This window comes from Choristoneura fumiferana, chromosome 10 (genome assembly GCF_025370935.1).
Source record: "Choristoneura fumiferana chromosome 10, NRCan_CFum_1, whole genome shotgun sequence".
Classification (NCBI taxonomy): Eukaryota; Metazoa; Arthropoda; class Insecta; order Lepidoptera; family Tortricidae; genus Choristoneura; species Choristoneura fumiferana.
This window is the reverse complement of record NC_133481.1, coordinates 12,491,749-12,504,778: the sequence shown is the minus strand read 5'-3', so window position 1 is coordinate 12,504,778 and position 13,030 is coordinate 12,491,749. Positions and strand designations below refer to the sequence as shown.

Here is a 13,030-nt window from a genome sequence, read left to right as displayed (position 1 = left end):
TCTGTATACGTCCTACCTGCCCTAGAAATAGATATTTATGCACGCTTTGTTGTGTCACATATTGGTGCTGGTGACTGTACTTACATACATCAACGTTGTACCACAGTTTCTGGCTAATAACTTATAACTCTAACGCACCTATAGGTATGTCTAATGCCAGAAACATTTTAAGCATTCGATGGCGTTTCCAGCATTGATATTAAATTGCCACGAAGAAGCCTTCCAGTTACGTTATTTTATTTAACATTAATTGGGAGTATTAATACTACATTATACTAGTCCTAATAAATAAATGGCTTAAAAAAGATAGCTGAACTAGTTTGGCTACTTGACGTATAGCCAAAAATTACTAATTAGGAAGGCCTTAGTTTAGTAGTAACTCAAGTTATGTTACAAGCAACATTTTTTTGTTACTGATTGCAAATCTTTTCTTTTTAAAGTGTACTATTTAGACTTTTTCAAAAAAAAATTCTCCTACATATTTGTAACGACTCCAGTTGTAGTAAACATCGCTTTAGAACGTGTTTAGTTTAAGATTAATCATATTTTGCATACAATTTTATTTGTATTTCAGAGTACTGTCACTACAGAACACCTACTAAGTTCCTGAAAGAAATGGACATGAGCTACATCGATGTCGGTGGAAATATGACCCTTATACTTTGCACGACAGTTCTCATGCACATGTTGACCTGCGTTGCTCTATGGTACCGGCTCAACAAAAGATGATGAAATAGTTAAGAAGTAATAGCGAAACTCCATATAAAAATGTATACACACATACAGAGGACCTAGATAATATACCTGCTTAGTGTAAGTTTTCGGTTACAAAGTACGTCTCGATCGCGTTCGCGTTAAAATCTCAATTTAAATATGGAAACACGAACAGCGCCTCTAGCGGAACGTTTGCGATGTTCGTGTTTCCATAATAATTGAGATTTTAACGCGAACGCGATCGAGACGTATTTTGTAACCGAAAACTTACACTAAGGGCACTGGATGCGTAAACGCTACATGCGCAGATAGATTATCCCTTTCCAATACCCGGCGCAAGCTTTAGGCTACGTACGCACTATGCGGCTAACCGTGCGGTTTTAGCGCGTCATCTCTTACTCAAGCAATACATTGAAAAGGGACGACGTTCTTAAGCCGTGTGGTAAGTTGCCTTATACAACTACGCGCAACAGGCGGCACGGCAAGCGATTTATTGTGTTGATAGCTCTGTCGACGCGCTGACCGCGCGAAAATCGCTATCCGCGCCGCCTGTTGCATGTAGTCCCGATGGATACCTACGTGTAAAATAGTGGGATAGATTTTTTTACATTATTTAGCGTTAACGCCTACTTTTACTTAAATTTACAAGGTTTTTAGATTCTCCTGGCATAAAACTTAAATTTACGCAATCATGGATGATTAAAATATTATTATTTGAAATTAGACAAAGTAAAATCATCTAACGTTGGCGAGTTTATTGGCATAACTCTAGAAAATGAAAGGCTATATGAACTTATGATAGAATTGTGATAATGAGATCTTCATAAATATGTAGTATTTTTTTTTACTTAAAATAAGTTTAATATTGCCTACTTACACTGTTGTAAGAGCAATAAAATGCTGTTCTGAACTTCAGTAAATAAAAAAAATTATAACCTGATTTAAGCCCAGTGGTGTATGATCTATTTTTTATTATAATCTACGGCTTAGTTCTTAGTTATTTAAGTAACATATATATATTTAATCTTAACATTCCGAAGATGTTATGACTTTATGAGATCTGATAAAATTAATAAATGGTACTTTACTCAATTTTCATACGACTGGCATTATTTATTTTTAAGTGTATATTATTGTAGGAGATATTTCTGTGCTATAATTAATGTTTTTATTTTAGTAATTACTTAATTAAATGCCAAGTATTATAATTCAGTCGTTAGTAAAAGTTCATTATAGTTGACTTTGTTTGTGTCGAGTACATTAGCAATAAGAAATAAATAAGTACCAAATTGATTCCTTTAATTCTTAAATTGTTTGAAATGAACCTCCCCTATATGTATTAACTTTATGAATATTCCTTTTTTTCAATCATAAGTTTTTTAGTAAACATTCCCAGTTTCTATATTTATAATTATGTACTTACAACGTTAATGCTCATTTACTTCTGTTAACAAACTTGATGCACTGAAAAGACTGCATAAAGAGTTGCCTGTAGGTTAAGAATGATTATGTATTGCAATGAAGTATTTGCATTTTCCGACTTGGTTACGTTAACGTAAGAACAGAGTTCAGCAAACGGGCGGTGTGTAAAGAATGAATTCCTGGGCCATTTTCTTCTTAAGTGTAACCCTTTACTTTTTTTCAGACTTAGGAAATTCTGGGTTCTTCTTACTCATAATCACGAGCACTATTGACTTTGATGAATAAAATAATTCTCTATTTTCCATACAATTTTTAGCTGTCCATTTTGTAACGATCCGTATAAACTGAATGAACAGTCACAAAACTGACAAAAAAGTCAGGGACACTTTTTTTTTCTTCGTCCAAATCAATAGTGCTAAAATGATTCTGAGGAAAGGGAACCCAAAGTTAAATTCAAATTCAAATGATTTATTCAGTAAATACGCCGCAATGGGCACTTTTACACGTCATTTTTTAAACTACCAGCGTTTTCGGAAAGACCATCATTGCCAAGAAGAATGCGCCGCAAGAAACTTGACAGAAAGTCATTTTTCATAATAATATAATTACAACTATATTATACAATTAAAGAAAAAAATACAAAAAATAATAATAATAAAAATACAGGGATATATGGGTCCCCTTAGTTACAATACTAAACACTAACTATATCTAAACTAAATCTACGTTCAGTGGAAGTGTAGAATGCTTCCACCGTCATAAATTTTAAAATAATAATAATTACCTAATTCTGAAAAAGGAAAAGGTTAAAATGAAATAAACATGCATTTAAAATGAATGCTACGCTACGGTGTATTGGTGTACGGTTGTGTTACTCTGAAGATGAGCTCTGATGAGATTGAGTTCGAAACGCGTCAGTGTAGTGTGGTGGTGTGGGTGAAGATGGGTTTGTGTGATTTGTGTGTGTTCTTACAGGGTGGAGGTGGAGGAACTGCATGAACACGCATATTTTGCATAAGCTTAGCTATCGTAAGGTCGCGGGTGAGCAAGGAAATTCCTACTTATAGAGCGTTAGAATTGAAAAAGGCTAATAATGCCTAAAATCCTAATGGGCTGCTAGCCGTCCTCGAGTTGCATTGGAAGCTAGTGAGTGACAGATGTATGAGATATGACATGAACACATAAGGGGAGGGAGTGAGTTATATTTTAGTTCTAATTCGAACAAACAGAAATACAATAGTTATTTATGCAACTGTATCATAGTAAAGGCCATTGAGACACGAGTGCAGTTTATGATAATGTAAATAAATAAATACTTAATAAATAACTAGATACGCATGTGTGTCTCAATGGCTGATTATGAATAGTTGCATACATTACTCTTTCTACGAGCTCAAACATAAACAATTAATAAAAAATGAATACTTACATAACGGACAATAAATGAATTTTGTCATCATTTCTGCATCACTGAATTCACCAAAGTCACACATTTTTACGGATAAAAAGTCGTTTAAATAGTGATTAACTCTTTTATTTCTTGTAATTTTCAAGAACTCCGTGCAAAAGCAAAACTAATCCCGCTATTTTGAAACGTTTTTTTTTTCACTAATTACAATCTTCGTATGGACCCGGGACCTTTTTCAAATACAGCCAAATTAAATAATGTTGAAATATTAAAATTTAATAATAACTGTTATATTCATTTATTGTCCGTTATGTAAGTATTCATTATGAATTCAATAATTGGTTATGTAAACATATTTTAATTAATCTTTTAAGTCGATTTAACAATAATTAAGTAAATAAAACAGAATGGTTGAAGTTTTTTTTTTGTTTTAAATCCCGTCATTTGTAGTGCGAAAAAGAAAATTGTGAAACGTTTTACAATTAAATGTCAAAGTTGCGATCACACAATGCACCTCATTGGATTACCGATAGCGGTATCGTTAGCAGCACATTGTAGTACGCGAGTAGAAAAAGCTTATTATTTATTCTTCATCTGCAAAACACGCTAAACGATAACGGCTCCGGACACTTTCGCACAAGTTCCAAATTTGAAACATTTGTTCATATTGTCTTTACCTGTTTTTCACGTTAGCACAATCTCTCCCCATCCACCAAGGCGACGGTGCTCCGCCCAGGGGGTACCTGTTACTTGGCGGTTTGACCTTCGGGCATCTAAAGCTATCTGATGCAATTGGCCTACCTAGCCTCTTAACATGGATAAAGGATTATACAAATACGTGAAGTTTAAAAAAAACGAGTATTATATTTGACAAAACCAGAGTTTATGCTAAAGTAGTCGGAGCTAATTAACAATAGCCCATAAATACTGTAGCAATAAAGTAGTCAATTCTCATGTTTCAAATAACATATTATTATTTGCCTATTAAAAAACGATTTATTTCAAAATTTTAATGTTGAAAGTAATTTTATAACACTATAGGTACTATTATTCCGTATTAAATAAAGGTAAAGGTTTCTGTTTTGTTCTGTTATTGATTATGTTATTATTACTGTGTTCCTCTCTCCTTTATTTTTATGTGCAATAAAGAGTTTACATACATACCTACCTACTATTGTGTACAGACTTAGGTCAAATATACCTACTATTGAATTGAATTATTTGTTTTATAAATTTTAATGTCTTCGTGTCTAAAATGACTATCCACTAGTCGTCATTGCAATAAATAGCAGTAAAACGTCTTATAATACATAACAGAACATTTCCTACACATAATTATTTATTCCATAAAAGGCAACAATCAAACACCACAACTCACAACATCAGACCTGTTCAACATCAGAACTGTTCGTTAGACTTCAGACCTTGAGAGATGTTGTGTAACTACTTCACGCATAATAAAATATATAATAATGCCAAATGCGCATAACTATTTTAAAAAAAGGATCAAAAATTCAGCAAATTTTATTAACCTTTTCACCGCCACGCCACGTCAAATACAAAAGACATCACCCATACGCCAGGCTTCTATATTGCAATGTCTGAAATTGAACCTTAACACAATTTGACAAAGGTTGGTTTTGCATTGAAGTACTGGACGTAATATAGGTCGTTGGCGTCGAACCGGCGGTGCGTATATTATGAGTCATTGGCGTGGAAAAGGTTAATACTTGCCTGTTATAATCTTAACCTATTTGGTGGACTACTAGGGCTCTTAAAATGCACGTGACTTGTTCTAACCTTCGGCTTCCTCGACCAGATGCTGCCATTGTAGTATGGCAACTGGCCACTTTCAGTATTTAACAGTAGCGTAATAGTTTACTGCAGGGCTACTACGAAACTCGAGACTCGAAGTTCGTGTCGTGCGGTTCCTCTGACACAGCGAGAGGGACGGTACGATACGAACTTCGAGTTTCTAGTTTTGTAGTAGCCTTGCTGCCACAGTCGCCATCAGATATTTCGGAGCGGCCAAGGTGATCAAAAATATCGAAACATGAACTCGAATACCTTAATAATAGAGTGCATGTTCAGATATTTTTGACCATCTTGGCCGCTCAGAAATATTTGATGGCGACTGTACATAAACGCATATTGCTTGTATCGGCGACAACCTCACGTGTATATAACTAAGAAGCTGCTTTAGTCCAACTGCAGCATCTAGTAATTCAACTGTACTAGACAACTAACCGTAGAGTTACTTGGGCATTATTCTCTCTTACGCCTAAAGAAGCGTAGAGCTCCGCTTGAAAATGGAATAGAATTTAATAGTATGGTAACTCACCTCATATTTTAACTCATGGTTATAAACCATGCAGAAGAAGAGGTGTTTAATTAAAAAATAGTTCTAGGTATAGTCGGTACACTCACATAAGTATCCACTTTTCTATGCAACATGTATGAAAAAGTGAAGTGGAGTGGAGTTACTTGTATGATAAGTTAGGGCGACCATGCCTATACAAAATAAGAATAGATAAAAAAAATTAAACGCTTTCATTTAAAATAATTGGCTGCGCCAAGAACTAGAAAATAAAAGGTCTAAGAAATCCTAGTATCATCAGCATCACTTTATTTTCATCATTTATTTTCTGGTTAATTTATAATGTTTTTTTACACATTTCACATCATTTTCATCCACTTCCTGTGGAATACCAATAGACGCGAAACTTTGCATTTATGCATAGTCTTATGATAATTCAATAATACGTATCTTATTACCATCGAGATGGTCTGATGATGGAACCGAAAGCTTGGCACTCCAGAAACTTGAAACTCCAGGATAGAACAAAGTAACCTAGCCGTATTTGGGCTTGTTATAATCATCTTAGGGGTAGATACTTTGGCCAAGAATGCTACCTTATTTAGGATCTGGTGAGGGAGCAGTAAGGCAGGCACTGGAACTCCAAGGCAGAACATGTAACTTAGCCGAATTTAAGCTTGTTAGAATAGTCTTAGGTTTCACTTTGACCCTGACTGGGATTCAGGATCTAATGATGGAACAGTTAAGCCGGTTTGCCATTAAAGAGGATTTTTAGTTTTTTAAACTTAGGTGTTTATATTCTTTACCTATTTCTTTGTATCGATAAGTATATAGTATTGGTACGCGACAAGGCGATCACTCAGCTAGTCTTGCAGCTCTACCGACTTAATAAAAAAGTTTTACAATGTTCTGATAAAAAGCAAGATTTGAAAATCACCAAATAACTACTCGTACAATACAACAGATAAGCTAATGACTTTTCCTTTCAAGGCACAGCTGATTACTAATCTTATTTGAAATGTCTGAAGTGATATGCAAATAAGTAGTGCGTAAGAGGTAGGTATACCTATGCATTAAATACTCAAAGAAATACATTTTATGTTTATTGTTGTGTACGGGTATCCAGAGTGAGTATTTCATCTGCTTCGATGGACTACCTATCACTGTTACCTGCATGTTTATGACTTATACTATACCTTTTAGCAGTAAGGACCCTACCAGCCTTGTTGCTCTTTCAATGACTTGGATCGAGGTACGTGTGCGACCATTTCCAGCCTGCGTGGAACTGAATCGTTAGCGAATTAGATACTTAAAATGACCATATCTTAAGGAGCGTTACGATGATTGTTTTTATTTATCTGATTTCGACTGCACCTACCTAGACCTTTGTATTGTGGCATTGTGACAGTGCCAAGTGCACGCATTGTCAAATTTGTGTTCCAGCTGATCAACAGCTGACTGTCTGAAAGCATGTTTCTTCACTGAGCTGATCCAAAACAATTGCAAAAAGTTACTCAATGAACATTTCATCAACTGATACGGCGTTCTGTGTGGCAAGTTCTTTGTTACACCCAATGTACCTTACCCTTTGTGTGTCATCATATCTAATGCTCTCTACATTTCTCTCTTCACAACAGGCTAAACGGAAGTAGCAGCACCCATCAGTAGCTGCATCCACAGAGTACATTGAATATTGCATCAGGTTCTGTATGTGTATCTGTCTGGCAATCAGTCGTTGTCAGCTGGCGACCACATGCAAGTCGGTAGTGGGGGAACGACCGATATCGCGGTAGTTGCGAGCCGCGCTCGCTTGCGCTTGCGCTTCAGTCCGCCGTCCATCACACGCGCGCCCGGGCGTCATGCACGCAACTGGCGCGTACACGCGTCTCCCTTTGTTTACGTACACTACGACTCTTTGTGTTCAAAACTATGGAAACATTGAAGTTTAGTTCCGTGCTTTAAAGTTAAGTGCAGTTCTTCACCATGGCAAGTGACAACCAATCAATGTCCTTAGAGACCGCTTCGACGTCTCTAACGGAAGACTCTCTACTTAACATTTCCTTCGAAGACTTGAATTACACCGTCCGAGAGGGTATTTTTAATAGAGGTGAGCCTTGTGTTAACACGATCGCTGTATGGGGCATTATCAGCGTTAATTATCCGTTAGTTAGCTCGTAAACAAATAGCACCCTCTATAAAGAACTGCCTTCACTAGTTATCTACAGTTGAACTCGTATCATGCGCTCGATGATAAAAGCAAAATTAAAAAAAATATATGAGCGTTACGGTGATACCTAATCACTATTTTGTGAGCTAATACTTTATTGAATTCCGTCCGTACTATGGTTTGATTGAAAGTTAATAGTGTTGAATCTTGAAGTGCGTAGGTATACGGCAGGGCTGACCCTTATCTGTACATGCTGCGCTCTACTTTGTATAATGTTTATGTTTATTTTAACTATTGTTCATGCAGAACTACCCATGACACGTTCTGGTTAGTCAACGCTGAGCCAGTGCACGATCTATTTTTGAGGATTAAATAGGACTGAACACTTGGAGTTCGTCTGTCGAAGGTGTTCTATTTAAATTCAGCTTGAAAACTTCTAAGCTCCAAACATTATAACCAAAAATAATATTAAATTGAGTTTTATCTTCATTTAGAAAATTATCTAATAAAAGTCGTATTAATGATTAGTTAAAATAATATCTTAACTAATTTTCATTGTCAAACATAATCAAAAGTAGAGTTAACTAAGGGAATACATTAATCTGACACGTAAAATACTGGAAATTGAGGGTCATAAAATATTTCTGTACAATTGATGATGGCTTTCCTTCCATCCCTCGTTGATGTGCCTTCAGAACGAGACTGACTCAATTCGAATTATTCTCATTTCAAAACTAAACCGGTTTTTCCTTTTGCACAAAATTTATTTTTGAAATGAGAATAATTCCGATTGTGTCAGTCTCGTTCTGAAGGTTCGTGACTTCATATTTATGTAAACATGTGTATAGGTCCATTTTAGCTCAAAAGCACAGAGTACATATATAACTCAAAAGTAATCGCCTCTATCCGTAATTTTGGCACCATCCAACAAATTAATTGTATTTTACCCAAAATTTCTTACTCGGCTTAAGGCCTGTAACTTTTATAAACATAGGGGTTGGAGGTACAAAATAAGTATGGTTTCATCACATACAACACAAATAAATCAGGCACTAATTTGCGCGCCCACTATTATCAAGTCTAAAATAGCATAGTTAAAGTTGGTTGTTTATACTATTAATGTCGTATTCGTCCTTTATGAAATAGAAATAGTCGTGATTCGCAACTAGTACTTCAAATGCAAGTAAAAACTTGTTTCCCTATGGTAATTTTGTATTCCGGATTCCGTAATTGGCTCTTCCGTTTCCTTATTGGCTTTATTTTTTACTCTAAAACAATATTAGCACAACTTATAAACTATTTACCGGACTATAACTAATACTCAGCTAAGAAGGCATTTTCACTTTCAATGGCGCTAATTATTTTTTTTACAATTAGGTAATTCTGGGTTCTCCTTACTAAGAATCACGAGCACTATTGATTCGGATGGAGAAAAAAAATGTCCCTAACTTTTTTGTCAGTTTTGTGACTTTTTTTTCATACAGTTTAAAAGGGTCGTTAAGAAATGGACACATAAAAATTTTAAAGAAAATTGCTCTCACGAGTCAGAACCCAAAATTCCCTAATTGTGAAAAAAAATTAGCGCTATTTAAAGTGAAAATGCCCAAGACCCTAATCAAGTTTTTATACTTACCCAGTCCATGGCAAACAAGCACACGGTCGCCTGATGGTAGATAAAGCTGTATCACACAAATAGTAAAAGAGTAGTACAGCACCTAAACAGTTAAAATGTATAGAAATTCTAGCTGATCAGACACGCTACGACAGAAGTTAAATTATCACGGTTTTATTGTATTGTATAAGTAAGAGAGCATTCTAATAAAATTAATAACATACTCGTAGGACCGCAAACGGTCGCTTTAAATTTAGAGTAGATTTTAAATCAGTCTAAATTCAAATTCTCGCTCCCAACGATTTACTCGTCCGAAATCAAGCCTACTCGTCCATCTTACACGAATAAAATTAGAAGTTTTTGTACTATGGTAGAGTCATTTTACTTACTGTATTACGTCATGGGGTGGCACGTATAAATCGGTTTTACTAACCATTGAGAGAGCACAGCGAGCAAATCTAAAAGTTTCCACAAATCGCACTTTTCTTTACCCTACGGACATTCTATATCAATCTTGTAATGTACTAACAGTTAGACAATTATTTATAATGAGCACAGTTCTTAAACAGCACGCTGCACTTCCCTTAAACAACGAAGTTACAGAAAAAAGGCGTAAGGATTTAGTTTGCCCTCCTAATATAAACAAAAAACATGCCGTCTCCTCCAGATTTAACGTATTCCTGGCACCACTACTGTACAATAGATTACAAGCTAAATTAGGCTTATACTCTTTTAATTATAATAAAACAAAAAAAATCCAAGAAGCTCTTCTACAAATGTCTTACGAAGATTGAGAAAAAATATTAACCGTCTTAAAAAAAAGAGGGTTAAAATAGTGTTAAGTTTATTTTTAAGTGCTTATTTTAGATCCAAAAAAAGTTTTAAAACTTGCCTTTTATTTAATATCTGTTTAATAAGATCTATCATTTGTTGTATTTTGCATTTGATTATTTATGTTAGCATTGTAAGTCCTATTACACCTGAAACACTGGTTTTTATTTTATCCTAGTTCAGGTACCTTTGTGTATTATTTTCATTTATTCTGTGTTTAATTAGCCTATTTGTCAAATAAGATGTAAAGTTAATAAAGATTTTATTCATTTTTAATACAAGCTTTTTTTCTGGCTGTACTCTGAACGGTAGTTGAGATCAGATCTGATCGGTAGATGTAGGTACATTGTCATCCTAAACCTACATACCATTAATCGTCGAAGAGTTCCGTCCTGCAGAGGCTACCCTGGCCCGATAGCCAGAATTTCACTACCAGGCTATCTATTAATAATAATATTGTCAAATATTCGAAATTACTCTTTATGCAATCACTGCGAGTCAGAAATCATGATTCTATTATTATTCTGTCGTTTGTTATCCCACTTCCCACTATCCCACTAATCTAATAAATGCGAAAGTTTGTAAGTCTGTTTGTTACTTCATCACGTCTAAACCGCTGAACCGATTTAGATGAAATTGAGTACACAGATAGTTTGAGTCCCGAGGAAGGACATAAGGTAGTTTTTATCCCGGAAAATTGCATAGTTCCAGCGGGAAGTGAAAACCGAATTCTACACAAACGAAGTCGCGGGTAACGGCTAATTGATTATAAAACTAAGTAACTAACCGACTTCCAATAATGGATGCTAGGTATTCGACAGTATGTAGGTAACTATGTTTTTACGGATGTTCATAAAATTATAAAAGAAAAAAAGAAGAACAGAATCTTTTTATGTGTACTACATAATTAATATTTATTTGGGACGGCCGTTGGTTTGGGACGCCACTTGCGTCGACACACTCGCGCCGTCCCACCTTCCATCTACAGCCAACAGGGCCGGTGCTGCTGCAGACTCGGCGGAATGCCTCAAACGGCGCAAATATGTAGGCATCAGTAGTGCCTACATTTTTGAGCCGTTTGGGGTAGAAACCATGGGTCCTTGGGGTTTGAGTGCTGTTAATATTTTCAAATCATTGTCGTCCAAATTGATTACGGCTTCGGGTGACCAGAGGGCTGGCTTTTTCTTAGCACAAAGATTAAGCATTGCCATACAGCGTGGTAATGCTGCCAGCCTTCTGGGCACCTTACCACCTGGCAGTGATTTTGGGCAACTTTTTTATTTATAATTTTAGTTTGTATGTAGTTTTAGTTACCTTTATTTTGTTTTATATTATACAGGCATTTCTTCGAATGTAATAAATACCTATATTAAATATTTATTTTACACACATAATAGGTATGGTTGCTTTAACTTACAAAAATGGTCAGTGCAAATTTATTGTGGCGTACGCGTATTGTGGACAAAAGCAAAATTAAAACAAAAAACTAAAACTCACCAACTAGGACGTAAACCGTTGACAGATTTTGAATGAAAAAATACACTTCTACTATCTTGAGTGTTTGACTATTTTTTATTGAATGTGTTCAATATTAGTGACAAGTATTTCGACCACAATTTTTTACCGATACGCGCCGCTACAACAGCTGTCAATTTCCCCGTACCTAACAAATGAGTCGTCAACGTAAACGTATCCAAGACGTTTTTTGAATCAAGAACTTGCACTTCAGGATTTTATATACCCTCCTCTAAAACTAGCAGTTTTTGCTCTCAAGTTGGTCAATAATGAGTAAAGTGTTGACCGTGGCGCTGTGGTTAACCATATCGGATGATTAAAAGTACTGATGCATCTTGCAGGAGTATCAGTATCCTTAAAGACCTTATTTTGGAAGCGTGTTTGTGGTTAGGAGAGTACGTCCCCGTGTTACTCGTGTAAGTAATTATCATTGGAGGGAGTTAAGTAAATTTTACATTTAGATATTTAGCTTCAACGCAATTAAGTTATTCATTAAAAAACCGCATTTGGTTTTGTTTTAGATGGTATTGCAAAAAGGATTTTTTCCATTCGTTGGACAAGAATTAACGTTTTAACAATGTGATGTTAGGTATGGGACATACCGCAGAGCATTGTTTTTAACCGACTGCGGTGAAGCCCAAAAGGAAGGTCATATGTTTGAACTATAATGTGTGTCCGTTTCTTTATCTATTCGTGTCCTATTCTACATTTCAACCAATTTTAATAACTAATATGTCATTAGATTTGTTTATATGACGCGAGTATAGTTGTGAATTTTTGAGTCATTGTCATGGACTCAAAAATCCCCAGACTGTTAAAATCGCTGTATTACGAAAACATTTCAATAGTACAGCAGTAGTAGTAGCAGTAGTGTATTGTTTTAATGTTTCCGAATTAGCAATGTCATTTCGGAAATTTAATAATCGGTATATACTTCGGGCCAATAAGCAGTTTTAAAAACCGGATATTAAAAAAAATATATATTGTGAAATTCGGAAAAATAAATTTCATGTTTTTAAGTAATCGGAATTATTTAGGAATTGT

The 13,030-nt window shown here is 35.3% G+C and overlaps 2 protein-coding genes across 4 annotated transcripts in view; both read left to right on the top strand.

The window, feature by feature from the left end:
• LOC141432116 (ATP-binding cassette sub-family G member 1) overlaps positions 1-3,960 on the top strand; it is a 64,899-nt gene extending 60,939 nt beyond the window's left edge. For both annotated transcript variants that reach the window (XM_074093543.1, XM_074093544.1), the window contains exon 13: positions 575-3,960. In XM_074093543.1, the coding sequence (XP_073949644.1) occupies positions 575-729 (155 nt within the window). In that variant the 3' untranslated portion in view covers positions 730-3,960. The remainder of the gene's footprint in view (positions 1-574) is intronic.
• Positions 3,961-5,473: 1,513 nt separating this feature from the next.
• The window catches only part of LOC141432117 (ATP-binding cassette subfamily G member 4-like), a 47,085-nt gene continuing 39,528 nt past the window's right edge, over positions 5,474-13,030 (top strand). The window contains exon 1 of one of the 2 annotated variants that reach the window (XM_074093546.1): positions 5,474-7,968. In XM_074093546.1, the coding sequence (XP_073949647.1) occupies positions 7,845-7,968 (124 nt within the window). In that variant the 5' untranslated portion in view covers positions 5,474-7,844. The remainder of the gene's footprint in view (positions 7,969-13,030) is intronic. The other variant, XM_074093547.1, reaches the window with a different exon arrangement.